The 20,796-nt window shown below is 40.2% G+C and overlaps 1 protein-coding gene and 1 non-coding gene across 15 annotated transcripts in view; one reads left to right on the forward strand and one right to left on the reverse strand.

Moving 5' to 3' along the window:
• Positions 1 to 20,311, reverse strand: part of RALGAPB (Ral GTPase activating protein non-catalytic subunit beta) — an 83,562-nt gene extending 63,251 nt beyond the window's left edge. For 6 of the 14 annotated variants that reach the window (XM_026009681.2, XM_026009680.2, XM_072735871.1 and 3 more), the window contains exons 1-3: positions 20,005 to 20,311; positions 7,213 to 7,428; positions 3,844 to 4,046 (exon numbers count right to left, since the gene is read on the reverse strand). In XM_026009681.2, coding sequence (XP_025865466.1) covers positions 3,844 to 4,046; positions 7,213 to 7,398 — 389 coding nt within the window. In that variant the 5' untranslated portion in view covers positions 7,399 to 7,428; positions 20,005 to 20,311. Of the gene's footprint in view, positions 1 to 3,843; positions 4,047 to 7,212; positions 7,429 to 16,078; positions 16,184 to 19,359; positions 19,506 to 20,004 lie in introns of all 14 variants that reach the window. The other 8 variants (XM_072735875.1, XM_072735872.1, XM_072735870.1 and 5 more) reach the window with 5 other exon arrangements.
• Positions 2,817 to 2,923, forward strand: LOC112928275 (U6 spliceosomal RNA). Its single transcript, XR_003236722.1, has one exon. It is a non-coding gene; the product is annotated as a U6 spliceosomal RNA (small nuclear RNA).
• Positions 20,312 to 20,796: the final 485 nt, after the last annotated feature.

The raw sequence follows: 20,796 nt of genomic DNA on the forward strand, positions 1-20,796 counted from the left end.
GATACAGAGAGAGAGGCAGAGACACAAGCAGAGGGAGAAGCAGGTTCCATGCAGGGAGCCCGACGTGGGACTGGATCCTGGGACTCCAGGATTGCTCCCTGGGCCGAAGGCAGCGCTAAACTGCTGAGCTACCCGGGCTGGACCACCTGAGATTTTTGAGAACAGTAGGAAACTCACTGCATAACTGAGTGGTGAATTGGCCTCCAGACCTCCTATGTGAAACCCAAGATAAGCAACTAATATTACTGAAATAAATCTTGAGGACTAGTTTCTATATTATGACTCATGTCACAAAGAACTGATAAAACAGAGCTTCCTCAAGAAATCCAGAAAATGAAGTGAATGACCTTAGGGTTCTCACCCCAACCTTAGGATAGAAGATTCTCAGATTCTGGGACATGGCCCAGAAAACCAGACACTTACCCTGAAGTTGCAAACAAATGATACTACTAAGTTTTTCCTAAAGAAGTCCTACCTAGGGTGAAATGAGACATTTACCTAGGAAAGACCAAGACCCCCACAAAGAGCAGGGAGATGTCCCGTGTTCAGATGGAGGTAAATCCAGTTCTTGTGAAGCCATGAGGCTCAAGTTAGTGTCTATTGCTCTGGTTATCTGAAGAACAGTACCAAACTATGTAACAGCCCCAAATCTCATCTAGCCATTAAAAAAGTCCAGAATAAGAAATAAGAATAGCTCTGGGGCTGACACTCTTCCAAACCAGTGACAATGATAACACTTCAAGGTAGTAACCTACGGCTGTTCACTGGTACAAAAGGAAACTTCTATAGGTAACTGTAGCCTCACTAAGAAGACCTAATTCAGGAGCAGTGTCCAAGTTTCTAAAGGTAAGAGAAATAAGGTCATCTTTACTAAGAAATAAACAGAAAGGTCTAAACACCAGAGATTTTGCTTTCCCCTAGATATTTTCAAAAAGAACTTGTTCTTCAGAAAAAAATTGTTCTTAGAACAAGCGCTGATGAACTATAGCCTATGGGTCAAATCTGGTCTGCCATCTACTTTTGTTAGTTTTATTGGAATGCTGCCATGCAACCTCATTTATATATTATCTCTGACCACTTTCTCTACATAAGTAGAGTTGAGTAGTTACAACAGACACTGTATAGCCCACAAAGCCTTAAGATATTTACTATCTGTCTCTTTATCAAAAAAGTTTGCCATTCACTGCTTTAGAAGAATATTACATTTTTTAAACTACAATATATTTGAGCAATGAAAATCCTAATCAATTTTAAAAGATGAGGGATCCCTGGGTGGCGCAGCGGTTTAGCGCCTGCCTTTGGCTCAGGGTGTGATCCTGGAGACCCGGGATCGAATCCCACATCGGGCTCCCGGTGCATGGAGCCTGCTTCTCCCTCTGCCTATGTCTCTGCCTCTCTCTCTGTGTGACTATCATAAAAAAAAAAATAAAAAAATAAAAAATTTAAAGATGATTCACTCTTCACTTAATTATGCAAACAAACAAAAAAGAGATCAAACTGATAGGCCAAAGGAGGTTATCCCCCACTTTGACTTATTTCTAGCAAAGTGGTAAAAAGTTTTTTCTATTTTGAGTGTCACCTTTTATAAAAACTAAGTAAACTTGATGACAATTTTGTGATCTGAATTTTTAAAAAAACAACCCTGATAGCTTCCAATAAAGGGAGATGAGATCCTAATTCCCAGTATATAGTACTGAAAATATTCAGCTCCCTAAGACATTGTTGGCCAGGAGATCCCTAGTACTCAATTCGGTATCCTCTCTGAAGCATGCTCAAGAAAATAAGCTAATTACCAAATGTTAAATGAAAAAGGTACTCAAGTTCTCAGAAGAGGAAAAAAGCAAACCCCCAATTAACTCAAATGCCATTGATAGTTTTCATCAATACAATGAACTGAGCATGGAGAAGTAAGTGGTAAGAGTACAAACAGTAAAGAAACAGTGACAATACTACTCCTGAGACTGTCCCATGCCACCCAGAAAGGCTAGTAAATTAGCCTCCTACATAGAATGACAAAAGCATTAGAACTATTACATCATTTTAGAAGAACCTGATTAGACACAAATATGCTAATCACTGCCAACTACTTCCTATTGCTTCTATTTGAAATCAATAAATATAAGCAACAAGCATTTAATTCACACCTAAAATAATGTGGGTACTGCATCAGATATTACAGAAGCCCAAAATATATACAGCCTAGTTCCTGCTTTCAAGTTGGTTAGTTGGGGAAATGAGACACACACTTTAAAAGATAAACAATAAAACAGTAAAGACATAAAAGCATGACACAGGAAGTACCACACAGGTTCAGAAAAGGTATGATCACTGTGGGTCTGGATGGTCAAGTTAGGCATCTCTTTATAAGACAGAACTTAAGCCAACAACAGTGAGATGTGGACAGCTAGGAGAAAGAGAGGAGGAAGACAAAGAGGCAGGTGATGATGGGGAAGATCATTAAGGAGTCTTAAGGGAATGTTTAATTTACGAATCTGACCAATGAGCAGGACTCGTGCAGAATTAGCAGCAGCTAATCTGCCTAAGGGCCAGATTATTGCCAGCATTTATTTCACACAAGGCAAGGAGTTTATACTTGATCCTACAAATCAGAGTTCTCAATGGAGATTTTTTTAATTCAAATTTTGCAAAGTAATCTTCTTTCTAAAACTCTTTAAAAAAGATTTTTTTAAGGAAGTAAACTCTACACCACACGTGGGGCTCAAACTCACAACCCTGAGATCAAAAGCTGCATGCTCTATCGACTGAGCTAGCCAGGTGCCCCCAAAGTAATCTTTTCTCTAAATTTAAAAAGCTAAGTGCTCACTTCACCAGCACATATACTAAAATTGGAAAGATACAAAGAAGATTAGCATGGCCCCTGCTCAAGGATGACATGCAAATTCATGAGCATTCCATAATAAATAAATAATTTAAAAAGTTAAAATTTATAGAGTGGTTTTTGGATGATTCAAAGTCCCTCACCATCTGATAGAAAAATGCTATAATGAGAATTTTTCCAAAAGGAAGCAAGCCCCTCTGCCTCTTTTAAAAACATAAAAAATAGCTAAAAACAGGTCTTTCTTAAAAGAAATATTCATGAATGGATAAGAAACTAACTAATGCTTCCTTTGCCATTATTTCCTCTATTTCCCAAACTCTCAGAAGGTATGAGAAAAAAGTCAGTAACAAACAAACTGTTATGAGGAACGCCTGGGTGGTTCAGTGGTTTAGCGCCTGCCTTCAGCCCAGGGTGTGATCCTGGAGTCCTGGGATCGAGTCCCACATCGGGCTTCCTGCATGGAGCCTGCTTCTTTCTCCCTCTGCCTATGTCTCTGCCCCTATCTCTCTCTCTCTCTCTGTCTCTCATGAATAAATAAATAAAATCTTTAAAAAAAAAAAAAAAAAAAACCTGTGAAGATAATCTTTTGGCCTAAGAATTTGCCCATAATAATTTCAAGTCTGCTTACTTCAATGTTTTCATCCTCTCGTAGGAAAGCTCCATCTTAAGGTAGTAGGCTTTGTTGCCTTTAGCTTAAGTAGAAAAAATTATGACAGGCAAAAGTATGTTTTTTGAATGGAGGGGTCATAATATTTTAATATCTACCAGCTACTAGATCTTAGAAAGGAAACCAAAAACCTTTAATGAGCACATACTTCTTAAAAATTCTTAGTAAACTTTATATAAGCCCATCCCTTTGATGCATATTAGTACATTCTTCGAACAGTAATGAAAGTTACTTTTCAAAAGAATAACAATGAAATCAGCTCCTTTTAATATAAAAAAGTAGTATCTGTGAATATTTTATTACAATCCTGATAATAGGCCAGACAGATATAGCTTACCTTGGTACAAAAAGATTTTGCAGGTGTTTTAGTATACTTTGAACATATAGATTAGGCTCTTTAATAACTGGCAATGGAATAGAATCTTTCGGCAATACTAAAGCCATAATCCAGTCTGTATATACATCAACACAATATTTTACAGTCTCTCCATCCAATGGAAGGGTCAGTCCATAGCAAATTACTTCCATGGTCCATTTCACCTAAACAAAAGAAAATAAACATACAGAATCATCACACATCCCTACTATACCTCAGGAGACTAATTTAAAATATTTACCTCTTTTATTACCAAAAACCTCTCAAGTGACAGTATATTCATCTCAACTATATATCATCAGATTTATTCTCAAGGATGTACTTTCCATGGATAAAATATAAACAACATTTCCTAAATAAAATATTTAAGAAGAAAATAATTATTTATTTCTAAATATTAAGCCCATGTTGGCTTTTACCCATTGGACGTTACTACTGTTTGCTATGTGAAATAAAATGCAATATGGGGTCATCTTGATTTTTCCCTAGACACCGGAGGCACAGAAATAGAAAATCTTAGCAATTTTTCTCCTTTAATTTTTATATAGGTATGTGTGTCATTTGGGAAGTCATATACATAAATTCAGTCACACTCCATTTCCAGATTATACAACATTAACAACAACAAGAAGGAATATGAACTGCTCAACTCTTATCCTGTGACTTTCCCTGCTAAAGAAAATAATTAACATGGGAAGGTAAGATCAAACACAAGTGAGAAGGGACTTAAGCTGAGTAAGATCTTAACAAGGCACTTGGTGCACTAAATGAGTTCCAGCCTCTTGACCCATCTGCCATCATATCACAGAGGCTGAGAGAACCTGTCTGAGAGACTGCCAACCCACTGCCTGAAGTCATGAAGAATGAAGACGATTATGGCCAGAAAGGGAAGTTTATAGCACAATTTGCAAAAAAGGATGAAACACTATTCCAGATACTACAAACCGGAAGGTTTTAGTGAATTCCAGGTGAAACTCTGGGACAAATTACTAAGCAGATGATCGGTAAGCACTTATAAAAGGGAAGCATGATCACTGGGAACCAGCCGACTCAAAAAGAACAAGTCATGCCAGATAAGCTTCATTCCTTTACTAACAAGGTTACTATGAAGGCAGTGGACAATTGCATAACCCTGGCAATTTATAAAGCACTTTCATAAATATCACCTACCCATCAAAATAACCCTGTGCGAGAGAGCAAACTATCCTCACTTTATAGATCAGAAAACTGACACTTAGGAAGATTAAGAAATTTGGCCCAGGTCACTGGTTTAGAAATGGTAAAACTGAAAACCTGGGCCCTAGTCTTCCAGCCAGATATCTGAAGCTACTCTCACCATACCATCAATAGCCTTGTCTGGCTAAAGGGAAACTGGGCTTTAGCAAGAACTGTGGTCAGATGCAGGATACCTTTGTGGACAAGATGGGGACATGTGGCCCAAAGGAAGAATGGCTGGATTTGTAAGTGGTTGAAACACAAGAGGAGAGAATACAGTGAGTTAATGTACTAAGATCATTTTGGAAGAAGGTACCCAGTGGCATGCCAAAGGCCCTGCTGAGATTTTAACTTAGGAAAAGAGAGAAAAACAGATTACAGGCTGACCATCAGTAGACACCACAAAACTAAAATGGAAAACTAACTTGTTAGATAGAAATTCAGGATTCAATAAAACTTCAACAGCTTAAAACTAAGGTTGAATCTAACAAAATAAATACATGTACTCAAAATTTTAAGCTCAAAAACAACTAGAAAGGCTAAGTAAAGGTAAAAATACGTAACAGCAATAAAACATAGATATTCTGATACAATATAATCTACTACAGTGATAAACCTTAAAGGCTCTAACACCACAATGAAGTTGTGACAAATATAAGAGGGATTTTAAAAGCGACTACAAGTCCCTAATTGTCAGATGAAAAGACAAAGGAGAAAACATCTCTAGTGATACCTTCATAATAGCTCAACTGTATGATTCCAGAGGACACTGGATTCAAGGAATATTCTCTCATAGTGTTTTAAAGGTGGAAAAGGAGAACAAATGAGGGTTGCACCAGAGCACTTCTATCCATTCATGTGCTATCTCTTCCCAGATTACAGGCCCACCAAGAGGAGTATGCACCATAGCAAACACTGGTCCTTGGGGGTAAGTCTTGGCTAAGGTGCTCTGAAGAGAGAAAACCGTTCTTCAGACTGAAGTACTTCATCTTCCAGCCATCTATGGCCTGCAGAGGGTAAATAAACTGCCTTTAGAGCTATAAGCTTTGGTCTTGTAGCTAGTCTATCTAGATTAAATCTAATCTCTCCTTTGTCAAAAAGAAATCAAAAAGTAATGGGGAGAAAAAGTGGGTCTAAAACCCAAAGTCTGAGGGTTGTAGAAACTTCTTCAAGCACAAAGTTCTAATCCGTATCTTAGCCAGATATCACACTAGCAAGTTCCTGTATCCCTCCATTTTCAGGGTCCCTTCATGACCTCCCCCTGAAAACTTCACGTTAGCCCAGTCACCTGAACCCAAGAACAGAGGATCACCTCCAAGTTGAGCCACCCCAATGGCCCTTATCTTTGGGGACAGCAAACACAACCTCAATTCCAACCACTGGGCTCATAGCCAGATGGGCTTAGCTGTTCTGCAGCACTCTTAAACCTGAGAGTCAGGTGGCTCAGCAGTTGAGCGTCTGTCTTTGGCTCAGGGCATGCCTGGTCCGGGGATCGAGTCCCACATTGGGCTTCGTGTGGGTAGCCTGCTTCCCCCTCTGCCTATGTCTCTGCTTCTCTGTCTCTCATGAATAAATAAATAAAATCTTAAAAAAACAAAAAACAAAACTAATGATACACTTTATGTTCATTAATTGAATTTAAATAAAATAAGATATAAAAACAAACAAAAAACCCCTGTGAGTCAGGTAAGGAAAGACAGACAGAGACACAGGAGGGCCTTAAGTTCAATGCTTATGTGTAGCCTGAAAACTTGACATAAGATAGGCCTTCCGTTAGAGGCCTTATGGGAGTAGCAATGAAGAACATCCAAACACATCTCTGAATAGAAATCTGAAGACTGGGCCCAGAGCTTAAGGGAAAGGGCCTGATACTTACGCCTCTGTCTCCGGCACAATTCAAGTGGAGAATTGGGTCTAGCTAGCCAGGAGCCAACAAGCACAATGGTACAACCTATTCCTTGACCCCCACAAACTTGCAGTCCCAACCCTCAACCCAAAGGTCAAAATAAGAAGTTCATACTACATTAGACAGAAAGCCATTAAAAGGATAATGTTAAATTCACCAGTAACAAAATTATGTTTTTACACAGTAAAATGAAATGAAGAAACACTTACTTCTTTGTCAGTTTTTAACAAACTCTCACTACCAGCCACTGAAGGGGTACCTAAGGCCTGCCCAAGGGGATGGACCACTGCATTTGCCACCTCTCGCCCAACGCTCTCTGGATAGCTGTGCAGCACACTCGTGTGGCCCTGATCATTCTGGATCACCAAATGCAGTGACCTCCACTCAGAGTACATTGTGCCGCTAAAGGACTATCCAAATGGCACCTGAAAAGACAAAAGAGAATTACTGTTAAATTACACTACTGCAAATTAATAAAAATAAGTAAAACCCAGATTTACCCTACACAGTAAGATAAAGCAGCTACAAACACACTGCCAAGAAGACTGAGGGGAAAAACACATCTAAATGTATTGCGATTGTGCTAAAATAGCCTCGTGGCAAGATCAGGTAGGAAGGCAGACCCTGGGAAGCAGCTATCTAAGCACCTCCCCAAAAGAGCCTCAGAAGCCCTGGAGCGGAACTGGGACAGACGCCACTGTGCAGGGGGATAAAATGATCTGATCTGGTACATTCAAAACATGAGGAAGCCCTCCTCATTCTATGTTCCAGGTTAGAAAAGGCAGAATGAAGTGCCCTAAGTAAGAAATGAAGACATAGGAAAGAGTTTACTCCAAGATCCTTATTTTTCAGTCAACAATTTCCAAATACCTATTACATGCTAGAAACATATCCCTGTTAATTTCCCTCCAATGTCCTCAGATTAGACATAAAATTATTTGAGAATATTTCATTCCCTGCAGCAGTGAAACACAAATTTCTTGTAATGAAACATCTGGAAGTTAGTGTTCTTCAGAAAACAAAGTAAGAGCTCCATTGGGGCACCTGGGTGGCTCAGTCAGTTAAGTGTCTGCCTTCGGCTCAAGTCATGGTCCTAGGATTGAGTCCCATGTCTGGCTCCCTGCTCAGTGGGGAGTGTTTCTCCCTCTCCCTCTGTCCTTCCTCTCTGCTCAAGCACACTCTCTCTCAAATAAATAAAATCTTAAAAAAAAAAAAAAAAGAGCTCCACTTATGAGCATTTACTACATGCTACTCATGCAATCATCAAAATAACTCAATGAACAGGGGCGCCTGGCTGGCTCAGCTGGTTAAGCATCTGACTCTTGGTTTTCAGATCAGCTCATGGGATCCAGCCTCACTCGGCAGGGGTCTGCTTGGGATTCTCTCTCCGCCCCACCTCTCCCCCCACTTGTGTGTGTGTATGCACACACCCTCTCTCAAGATAAATAATCTTGAAAAAAAAAAAACCAACTCAATGAATATTAAGGAATATTATCTCTATTTCACAGACAAAAAAATTGAGACATAGAGAGGTTTGCTTTTTACCTGAGGCTTCAGAGCTATAACGTGGTGGATCTGGGTTTGAATCCATGTCTGTTGGGTTCCAGGGACCATGCTCTTAACCATGGCATATACGGCCTTCTCCCTATTCTATACATTCTCCATAGCATGTACTGTTTCTCCCTGTACTGTATATTTTCCATGAAATGATCTATATCTACCATGCAAATGAAAAACTTTCAGCCACAGAAAACATATCTATATGAATGCAATATAAATGTTACAATCATAAACACCATGCTCATGAAGAGAATCAAAGATGGTCAGCTCTTTCCAATTCATTTGTTAACTTTCATCTTCTACTTCTTCTGAAATCTGTATGCCCAGCCAGCAGAGTTTAAGCAAAACATATGGGTACACTTAATGTTTAATAAGTTCTATCCCTTAAACTAATTTTTCTTCATACTGGGAAAGACTAGCATTGTTCAATTTTATTTTTAAAAACCTCACTCCTGCTCAATAGGTATCAGTGTTTTTCAAAAGGATATGGCATTTGAGAATTATAGGCCTGCAGAATGAAGATGAAACTCCTCAGTACAAAAGTCAAAGTTCTTCACAGACTGTTCCCAAACTACCTTTCCCTTTTCCATACAGAGGAACCCATCACGTTCCCTTCCCCTCCTGCATACCTCCCATTCCCACCCCTACTCAATCTTCTCAGCTTCTTTGGGAATCTGGTGGACTCTGGGCTCAGGTACCTTTCAGTGACCCCATGAAGTCATATACACACTATATAGAGTTATATATACACATAGATATACATGCTATATACACAGTTTCTTACATGAATGCATGTAAGTATTATACCACAAGGGGTTTTGTTTTGTTTTAGTGTAGCTTTTTGTTTTTTAACTTTTTCATTTTGTTTGGCTTCATGTCCTGTCCAAATAATTCACTTCCCTGAATAAATAATCCATGTTGACTATCTAACATTTCCTCCTGTATCTGTTCCGACCTAATTTAATCATATTAAAATAATTTGTACACTTGGCATAGATAGGGATTCTATCCCTCTCTATATGTTTTTTTTTTCCATTCAACAATGCCTCATGAACATCCTTCCAACTAATAATAGATTCTTTTTAATGACTGTGTAACATTCCATGGCATGGGTGTGGTATAACTTATTCAGCCAGTCTCCTGATGATGTGTATTTACTTCATTTCCCATTTTTTTTTGTCACCAGGAAATGATGCAATAAACATGCTTGCTCATATAAACAGTAGCCTTTTAATTTCTATGGAACAAGTTCCCAAGAATGAAACTATCGGATCAAAGGGTATTTGTTTTTAATGTTAATAGGTCCTGTCAGACTGCTTACCCAAAAAAGCTGTTACAACTTCCATCTACATTAGGAATGCCTCTCACTCCCTATCTCCTGCCAGGAACTGCTTGCTTTTTCTTTCTTCAACATGTGACAGGTATGAAGTGAAATTTCATTGTTCTAATCTCATATTTATATTTTATAGCTTTTAGTTCTGGCTTAGGTGGTTTGTGCCTCCCATCTCCTCTATCAGTGTTTTTCAAACTGTTGGTCATGAAATGAATGTAATGGGTAATACTTTTGTTTTTAATTACATGCAATAAGATATACAACAAAGGAATCACATTTAGTAAAGGTAAGCAATGTTCTGTGAAACTTGTTTCAGTTTTCATAAATGCATATTTCTGGGTGGGTCACAATGTAAAATACATTTATTATCAATCTAGGTCCAAAAGTGTGGAAACATAACCCTAAGGTATACATGTAATCTCCCAGATTTCCTGCAAGACAATTGCTTATTTCTTCACACTTAAGTTTTATATTTATCTGGAACTTACTTCTGTAAGTGGTATAGGAAATGTGCAATTTATTTTCTTGTAAATGTACAGTCAACTGTGCCATTATTATTTATTAAAAATACATCCTTTCTCATCAAATTGAAACACCAATTTGTCATACACTAAATCCTCATTTATATAGGAATCTATTTATGAATCTGTTCCATTCAACTATTTATCTATTCCTATGCCAATGCCATAATGATTTAAATTCGGTAGCTTTACAAAATGTTTTAATACCTGGAAAGAAGCCCCTTCCACTCCCCCATTCTTTTTCAAAACTTTACTAGCTTTTTCAAAACTTTACTTCAAAATTTTTCTCAGCCCAAATTATTACATATGTGTTCTTCTATATAAAATTTAAGCTGATTTTATACAATTAAAAAAATAGACAAAATCTTGCCAGGAATCTAATTGAAATTGCTCAGTGTCCACCTGCCCAGCCTCATCTCCTACTGACACTTTCCCACACAGACCCCTTCCCCTAGCTATGGCAACAAAGAACTACTGATGATCACTCAAACCCAACAAGGTTTTTCCCACCCTGTGTTACTGCTCGAGCTACTCCCACTGATTGCACTGCCACGCCAAGCCTTGATCCACCTTATGAAATACTACTACTCCTTCAGGGAACGGCACAAATATCTTCCCTTTGGTAAGGCTTTTCTACACATCTCAAATCACCTCTTTTCCATGTGCCTTTTTTTTTTTCCATGTGCCTATAATAGGCTGGTCATATCAAGCCTCACATTAACTTGTTAGCCATGTAATGATACCTTCATCACAAGACTATCAACGTTTTCTGGGTAGAAACCTCACTTTCTCAATCTCTGAATAGTTCCTAGCACATAATAGATACTAAATAAATGTTTCAGAATGTTAAGTTTTACCAGTGGGAAACAGGAAGATATTAGAAAGTTCCCTTTATTTATCTGAGGTGTGTCTAAAATTTTGCAAGCCATACACAAATAAAATTGGAAAATGTCCATTTGTTTTATGCTATTGGTTTTTAAAGAAAATATATGGCTTCCAAATATTCTTTAAATATTTGGCATGCATTCCAGAAAACACACTACTGGAGGAAAACAATGTTTTAAGGCCAAACAAGAAGAGAGCTAGCTTTCAAACTCCACTGTACACATAAGAATCATGGAAGGGCAAGTGCAGTGGGAGGGTGGGGTGCTGCATATTTCCAGGTTCTTGTCACTGAAATTCTGTATGGGTCTGCATTGGGGCCTGGGAATAGACATTTTTAAAAAACAGCTGCCATCCCTCCCAATTCTGAAAGACATATTATTTAAACACACACACACACACACACACACACACAATGAAAGACCAATCAAAACAGGCTTAATAGCTCTTAAATTCTTAAAAACTGGGACGCCTGGGTGGCTTAGCAGTTAAAGCATCTGCCTTTGGCTCAGGTCGTGATCCTGGAGTCCCAGGATTGAGTCCCACATCGGGCTCCCTGCATGGAGCCTGCTTCTCCCTCTGCCTGTGTCTCTGCCTCTCTTTCTCTCTGTGTCTTTCATGAATAAATAAATCTTAAAAAAAAAAGATTCTTAAAAACTCTTAAGAAATAAATTTTAATTCTTTAAATGTATTTTTAAATAATTAAAATGTAAAAAATGAAACATGTAAAGTAGAAAAGTATAGAAAGGATACAGTGAAAAAGCTGAACTATTAAAATGTATATAACAGAAAAAATATGCTAAATTTTAACAAAATACAAATAGACAAAAATATTAAGACAAAGATGTGCATTATAATTACAGGCAAATTAAATAAAACAATGAAGAGAAAATAAGCAGGAAACAGACATGAATTAAAAAAAAAAAAACAAAGCAAAGCAACAAAGATACTGTTTTGTACCTATTAAACTAGCAAAACAAGTGATAAAACTCAATACTGATTAGGAGGTAAGGCCAACAAGACATACTCAAGAATTTAGGTCAATGGTTTTCAATATGGAAAAACTGCCTCCTAGAGGGCATTTTGGAAATATTGAACGCACTTCTGGTTCACACAATGACTGAGGCATGCTATTAGCATTTATGGGCAGGGTCAGGAAATCTAGACATCCTGCAATGCAGGAGACAGTCCTGCACAATGAACAATTATGCTACTTTTCACATGACTATCAAATGTCTGCCAGAAAATCATTCTGTCCTTAACTGTCTGAGCCTAGAAATCTAACTCCATTTTATACAAAAATACAAATTTTTTAATGTGCTATTTTAATTTGTACTGAATTTTCCAGTAATGCAATTAATCATGTAAACTGCAAAAAGATTGGACCATTTTATGGTTAGAACCCTACCATAGTAAGAACTGTTAAAAAAAAAAAAAAAAAAAAAAAGAACTGTTGACCATTTCAGAAAACTCACATCACCAAAAGCTATGCCACTGGTGGTATCTAGCTGCTAATACTACACACTGCTATCAGGAATACAATCACAAGAACTATATATATACTTATGTAGCCCTTATTTCAAAATGTCCAAAATATGAGAAAAAAAAAAGTCTTCAATAAATGGTGCTGAGAAAACTGGATATTCACATGTAAAAAGGTGAAACAACTCCTACCCTACACCATTCACAAAATTAACTCAAAATGGATTTTAAGACATGAAACTCCTAGAAAACATAGGAAAGGCATGAAAATCCTAGAAGAAAACATAGGAAAAAGGCTCCTTGATGTGGGTCTTGGTAATGGATTTTTTGGAAATCATACCTAAAGCACAAGCAACAAAATGAAAAATAAATGGAACTACAGCAAACTGAGAAGCTTCTACATGGCAAAAGAAACCATCATCAAAGCAAAAAGACAATCTACGGAATGGGAAAAAATACTTGCAAAATGTGTATCTATTAAGGGGTTAATATCCAAAACATAAAGAACTCATACAACTCAATAGCAAAAAAAACCCCAAATAATCCAATTATAAATGAGCAAAGGATCTGAATAGACATTTTTCCAAAGAATATGTATGAATGGACAACAGGTACATGAAAAGGTGCTCAACATGATTAGTCTTTAGGGAAATGCAAATTGAAACCAAAATGAGATACTACAAAAAAAAAAAAGAGAGAGAGAGAGAGAGAGAGATACTACCTCATGCCTGTTAAAATGGCCATCATCAAAAAGACATAATAAATGCTGGCATGGATGTGGAGAAAAGAGGACCTGTACACTGTTGGTGGGATTGTAAACTGGTACAGCCACTATAGAAAACAGTACGGAGGTTCCTCAAAAAATTAAAAAACATAAGATCCAGCAATTCCACTTCTGGGAATATATCCAAAGGAAATGAAAATGCTAATTCAAAAAGATATCTGCACCCCCATGTTCAAAGCAGTGTTAATACACGGAAACAACCTAAGTGTCCACTGATGAATGATAAAGGAGTTGTGGTGTGTGTGTGTGTGTGTGTGTGTGTGTAATGGAGTATTATTCAGCTATAACAAAACAAGAAAATTCTACCATTTGCAACAACATGGATGGACCCTCAAGGCATTATGCTAGGTGAAGTAAGCCAGACAAAGACAAATACTGTATGATCTCACTTATATGTGGAATCTAAATAAATAAATAAAAATGAAAAACCCACCAAAATCATAAAAAGAGAGTTCAAGATTTGTGGTTACCAGTGATGAGGGCTTTGAGGAGAGGAAACTGGAGGAAGGTGGTCAAAAGGTAGAAACTTCCAGTTACAAGATAAATAAGTACTAGGGATGTACTGTACAAACGTGATGACTACAGTTAACAGTGCTGTAGGATTTACAGGACAGTGTTAAGAAAGCAGATCCTAAGAGTTCTCATTACAAGGAGAATTTTTTTTTTATTCTATCTATAGGAGATGATGGATGTTAACTAAACCTATCATGGTAAGCTATAGGCAAGGCATTGTGGAAGATTAGAGGACAAAAGATTACTTTTGATTGAAAGAAGGGCTGAGCTGGAAAACAACGGGATAAGATCAGGGAAGAATAAATGGGGTATTGAAGGAAGGTTACAATTTCAACAGCAATAAGAAAATTAAGAGCGAGAGTATAAAGAAGTGAATAGAGAAGAAAAATACATAAAAGGAAGGGTGCTTGTTTCAAGTAGCAAAAGACAGCACCAGAAACTAAAAACCTAGAGTAGCAGAAAAGAAAGCTGTATGTAGAAGGGATAAGATTTCAAAGACACACAGTGACCAATTTTGAGAGTATGAATGCTAGGATTGGAGCTTTATAATGAATTTAGCAAAAACTGGGGCAGAGAATGAGATAATATTAACTTTATCATAGAATACAATAGGAACTAGAATTTGGTGTAAGTGTCCAAGACAGGCTGAAGGGACAACAGAAAATTAAACTACCGTGTGGCTAATATACTGAAGAGGGGAAGGGAAGGAAGGATGGGAACAAGGCAGAGAGGACAGGGCATTGCAGTGAGAAATGAAAACGTAAGTGAAGTTAGATGATTAAGGGCTCTGACTGCTAGGTTAAGGATCCTGTGTATCCTCCCAGAAAGGCCCGGTCAGGGATGCCTGCTTTTGGCTCCGGGTGTGATCTGGGATGCTAGGATCGAGTGCTGCATGGGGCTCCTCTCGGGGAGCCTGCCTCTGCCTATGTCTCTGCCTCCCTCTGTGTGTGTGTGTGTGTCTCATGAGTGAATAAATAAAAATCTTAAAGGGAGGGAGGGAGGGAAGGAAGGAAGGAAGGAAGGAAGGAAGGAAGGAAGGAAGGAAGGAAGGAAGGAAGGAAGGCAGGCAGGCAGGCAGGCAGGCAGGCATGCCTGGTCAACTATCACCCTGAGCCACAAGCAGAGAAGTCTCTATCTACCTCAGGGCTTCGGAAGTAAACATGACTGGAGAAAGGAGATGATATGACAGAGCTCTCCTGCAGATCACTTAGTTTCTTCCCAACTCTACATGTGTCCATTTTCTAGGTAATCTCCCCAGAGGTTTCTATATCAGGTGACTGTGTGCTGGTGGTAATAGCTTATGGTGTGTAGGTACCACCACAAAGTAACATGAAGGTTTGATTTAATCGACAGATTACCAAAATGATCGATACAGTGGTAGCGGTAGACACACTGAGACCACAGTCTGACATTAATTACATCAACTGACTCAAACAATATTTATTACATGCCTTCTATACACCAGCACAGGGAATAACAACAGTGAATAAGTAAGATCCCTGTTCCCAAGAAGCTTCAAGTCTAATTACAGAAAACAATTTTTTAAAACTTCATAAAGTATATCAAGACATCAGTTATTTCATGAAGAAAAACATTTATTAAAACCTGCTACGTGTCAGGTATTATCCTAGGTATAAGTACACAGATATAAACAGGACACAATGGCTGTCCAAGGAAAGGTTTCATAGTAAGGAAGGCAAGAGAAAATCTACGACAGTACCAGAGTACTGTAATATTCAACATGATTAACTGATGTAATAAGTTATGAAGCCAGCATCAAATAAGAGAAAAACTACTAGAGATCTTACTTGATAACAATGTACCTTTATAAAACTGATCATTTTGAAAGAGTATCCACATGTTATTTCATTTTATTCCAACAACAAGCCTATAAAGTTCAGTAAAACAAATGTACTAGACACTATGTGAGAACACAAAAAACGCTATAACTTGCTCAGAGTCACATCAAGTGACAGTAGAGCTGGGACAAGAAACTCTACCTTTTGCTCCAAAGTCCAATGCTCTTCCCTTTTGTTCTGACTCCATACCTCACCATTATGACCTTGGACAAGTCACTTGGCATTTCTTTGTCATAGTTTCCTCATCTGCAAAACAGGGAGAACACCTGCAGTACCTACCTAAAGTAACTTGGGGGAAGGATCAAATAAAGCAACATTAAGTCAACATATTTTAAGATGTACAAAGGCAAGGTACACATTATCAGGCATGCCTTGCTTCTCTTAGGAAAAATAGGGCACAGGGTGCCAAAACACTGAGTAAATAAATGAACCACACTGGATTTTAAGGCATACATTGCTCTCAAGGTCGCCCATTCAACTTTATGACAAAGACAAAAGGATTGTAGTTCACATTTCTGTTGTAGTCCCATTGACCCTACAAGGCAATTATCAATCAAGTTTCATCAGAAAGGTATGTATTCACCTATATACCAGATTCTGTTGGGGATCAGGTGTTTGATAACACCTGAATCACAAGAAAGAAAGACAGGTTGTGCCTGTATTCCTCCCTAAAAGTGTAAACAGGTTGTTTTTGCTGTTAAAAAAAATAAAAAATAAAAGTATGAGTACTATGAATACCCTGCCTGCCCCCAACCAGCACCACCACACTTCCCATCTTTCATGCCTCAGACCTGCTCTGTCCAATACCATACTCATAGCCATATCCAAATGTAATCATATTTAAATTACAAATTCAGTTCCTCATTTACACACTAGTCACATTTCTAGTGCTCTGCAGTCACATGTGGCTAGTGGCTACCATCTTGGAAAGTCCAAGTATAGAACAGCTCTATCACTGCAGAAAATTCAACTCAACAGAGCTGCCTAAGATACTACATTTTTATTTTTATTTCCACTCTGACTATAGACTCCTTGAGGACAGAGGCTATGTCTTCCTTATCCTGGTATCCTTGATATACACAGCAAAGCACCTATCACACACCAAGCATTCACATTATACATCTAATTGAGTATCTCAAACATAGCAGACTACTCTGTCACTTCCCCCACCCCAAAACACACACACACACACACACACAAATAACAAACAAGACATCCTCTCACATGGGGGATAGGGGTGGAAGAAAATTCTGTATGTGCAGGAAGGAATCTGCTTTCTAGTTCTTGATGTGCTAGAACCCAACCATGTAGTCTTGGGAAAATTATCTACTTTCTTCACCTCTAAAAACTTAGAATTAAACTCCATGTACTTTAACTCTAAAACTTTAATCATCTTGTAACAAAGGAAGTCATGTATTCTATCCAAAAGGTCTTTATACATGTCAGAGAACACATCTGCTAACACTGATGAGTATCTCAAATTAAACAGAATCCATTTCTACGGCTCAGGCTATCTTGATTGGAGTCACTTTTGGTCTTTAACTGAGCACGTGGAATTTTTCACCTTTACTTAGGATATCAACTACAGGGTAAAGCCTCAGGCTTGAAGATTTAGTTTCTTCCATGTGCTGAGGCCAGAACTGGATACTCTGTCCATATCTGATTAGAGAGAAACAAGGGCAAGTTTCTTGAGTATCTGAATTTAACAAGAATTATCCCATCAGTTTCTCTATTAGCCTTAGCCTAAAAATTGACAGAATAGTACAAAGTTGAACCAAGAGAATCTTTCTGTAACAATCCTTATCCTATAAAGAATGTCATTATATAAAACATAGATATTTTTATTCAGTCCACACTTCACCATATTTAACGGCTATAAAAAAAACCTTCATTGTCCCCAAACCTCTTTATAATGACCTTCACACACATATTCACTCATTCCCTTTTATAAACTTTACATGGTTTGAAGACCAGCTAAGAACAAATACAATCTGAATTACTGGCCTGCCTTTCTTTAAAATCTGTAAATATTCTGGACAATAGCAGTTCAGGCACTCTACAATAAATTATATTAAGTTTGTCAAATCTTCTGACATCAAAGTTTTAATTTTCCTTAAATACTACCTATGTCATCTCTCCTAGTGAACAGGATGAACTAACAGCCAATTCCATCTACTAGCATTTACTAAGTACCAACAAGACAGTAACATTTAGTAAATGACAACTAAACACTATTTTGGACAATGAGGTGGGGACCATATGCAAAGGCCTAAGGGCAATTAAAGGTTTCTACCACAGAACTGACCCTATCTGATTACAATAAAATCAGATATAAAAAAAAAAAAATCAACCAATGTTATTTACATATAATCCTACATAGTGCCCTGCCAATGTAAGAACTCAGTGTCTGTCCAACTGCTGGATGGATAAATTAATGAATCTAACTAGAGTGTTTCTAAGCAAAAAGAAAAAAACTCTATAGGCTAAGAACTGCCTTTTGCAAAAATGGAAATAGAGAAGAATCTGTTTGTAGCATGAAATCTATGACATAGAAGGGACTCAAATATGCCAATCAGTAAGACCTGTGTGCGTCTTTATCAAAACACTGGGAAGAACAGAGATAAAGAAAACACAGTTTGAGTTACTCATAATCTAGTAGAGAAGACCGAAATGCAACACAGAAGAAGAACTGGCATATTCCATCCTGATAATGCTAAAGAGCACACAAGAATGACCAAGGAGGTGGGGTGTCACAGACAGAGGCATCCCGAAGGGCATGTTGGGAGTTAGGCAGCCAGAGACTGAAGAAAAAGCTCTATGCACCTGTGTGAGAAAGGGCAAAAGTGTATGCATACGGGTGGAACGGGGACAGAGCTGGAGGACAGCACAGGCAGAAAAACAGCATACGCAGAGATGACCCAGAAGTCCAAGACACTAGCCTAGCCCCATGAGTATCGTGAATCCAGGAAAACTGAGAACTAACAGTTTTGCGTGAGACGTATACACTGTAAGGGGGCACAGCAACTCAGAAATCCTGCGGGAAAGTTACTTTCCATCCCCAAGTGGCTTTCCCAAGGTGGAGTCGTCACTAACGCCTAAACCTCAGAGACAGACGATCTCGATCTCGGCGAGTGGCATCTGCATTTTTAACGGGCTCCCAGATGAATTCCCCGAGACATTTAAACCGGAGACACGCTGAAACGTCTTCTGAGGTCTCAGCAGTTCCCAAAGTTTGCTACACCCTGGAACCGCACGGGGCTCCCTAAGAGACACGGAGTCTGTCTGCCCCCACTCCCCCCCCCCCCACCCAAACACTCGGGCTGAATCCGTCTGGATGTGCTACCCAAGCTTCGGGAATCTTTAAAAGCTGCCCCCACCCCCCACCCCGACTAACGTGCAGCAAAGTTGGGAGCGCCGCTGACCTCATTAAGAACTTGAATCTCGGAGTCAGGCCGCCTGGGTCCAAATTACCAGCTACGTGACCTTGGGCAAGCAAGCCACGAAATCCTTCGGAGCCTCGGCCGCCTCGTCAATGAAATGGGGATAACGATCCTACCTTACAGGCTTGCTGTGAAGTTAGACGTGGTGGACGTAAGGGCCTGGCACGACGCCCGGCGCACAGCGAGCGCGGAACGAGGACCGGCTGTTTATGGTCCTTATTACTCTTCCTCGTCCGACTGTCACTGTGCCGCGGGCAGCAGCGTCCCCCCAGGGCGGCGGCAACTCAAGCAAACCCTTCTGCTGGACCAAATTCCTCGCCGGAGTTGTCTAGCTCCGCTCCAGACCCGCCCCCTCCCCCGGGTGGCCGGGAGGGCGCATCGCCCCGCCGGGGTAGCTCCGAAGGGTCAGACCGGGTCGCACCCGCCCGGGCAGAAGCCGCCGACCCCCCCCCCCGCCCCCCGCCCCGCGGAGTCAGGGCCAGGCTCCGCCGGACCCCGCGGGGCCCCCCGACGAAGGCAGGGACGCGCTCCCGAGAGCAGGGCCCTTGCGGCGCCCGGGCCGGACGCACAGATTGGGCCGCCGCGGGACCGCCCGGAGGGGAGGAGAGGGGAGGGCCGCCCGCTTACCTGAGGCGACGGGCGGGGCCCGCATCGCTGGGGCGGGCGCCGCCGCCGGCCGCGCTCGGCCTTCCGCCTCACGCCACCCGCGCCATAGTGCCGGCGCTCTTGCTGCCCCGGCCGGCTGTCCTCAGGCGGTCGGTCCGTCCACCCGTCAGCGACTCTCCGAGGGCGCCCGGGGACGACGAAGGCCGGTCGGGCCGGCCGGCTGGGCTCTGCTCCGGCAACTTCCGACTGCCAGGGGCGGCAGCGTCAAATAACTCCCCGAACCGAGGGGACCACGGCGCGTGCGCGTCGCGCCTGATCAGAGACTTCTGCGGGTCCGAAGCCGCGGCGTCAAATAACTCCCGAGACACGGCGCCGGAAGCTGCGCGTGCGCAGCTTTCCCAGGTGGCCGCGCGGGGCATAGTCCCTCCTTCCTTTCCGGATCAAGTGGAGTGGGAGGGGCCGAAGTGCGGGATGCGCCTGCCTCGTCTCCATACAGCCCGGGGGTGTTCCACCTGTGTGTGTCCGCGTGAATCAACCCAGACTCCGCGTGTTTCCCGTGCGGACGCAGTAGAGGGCTTCTCGGCAAGATTCTGGCTCCAGGTTCTGGGAGTTTCTCACATTCCCACCATTACAGAGCACCCTTTTCTTTGAAATGTTGCCCTTTACTTAACCACCCCATGATTACCTGGGCGTCGTATCAACTATAAGAAATACTCGATTCGAGGCCAGGAGCAGATTACAAAGATGAATCAGAGATCAAATTCAGAGCCTCTGGTTAAGGAACTGAGAAGACATTAATAATTAATAATAATA

The sequence above is a fragment of the Vulpes vulpes genome, chromosome 14 (assembly GCF_048418805.1).
Source record: "Vulpes vulpes isolate BD-2025 chromosome 14, VulVul3, whole genome shotgun sequence".
NCBI classification, from domain to species: domain Eukaryota; kingdom Metazoa; phylum Chordata; class Mammalia; order Carnivora; family Canidae; genus Vulpes; species Vulpes vulpes.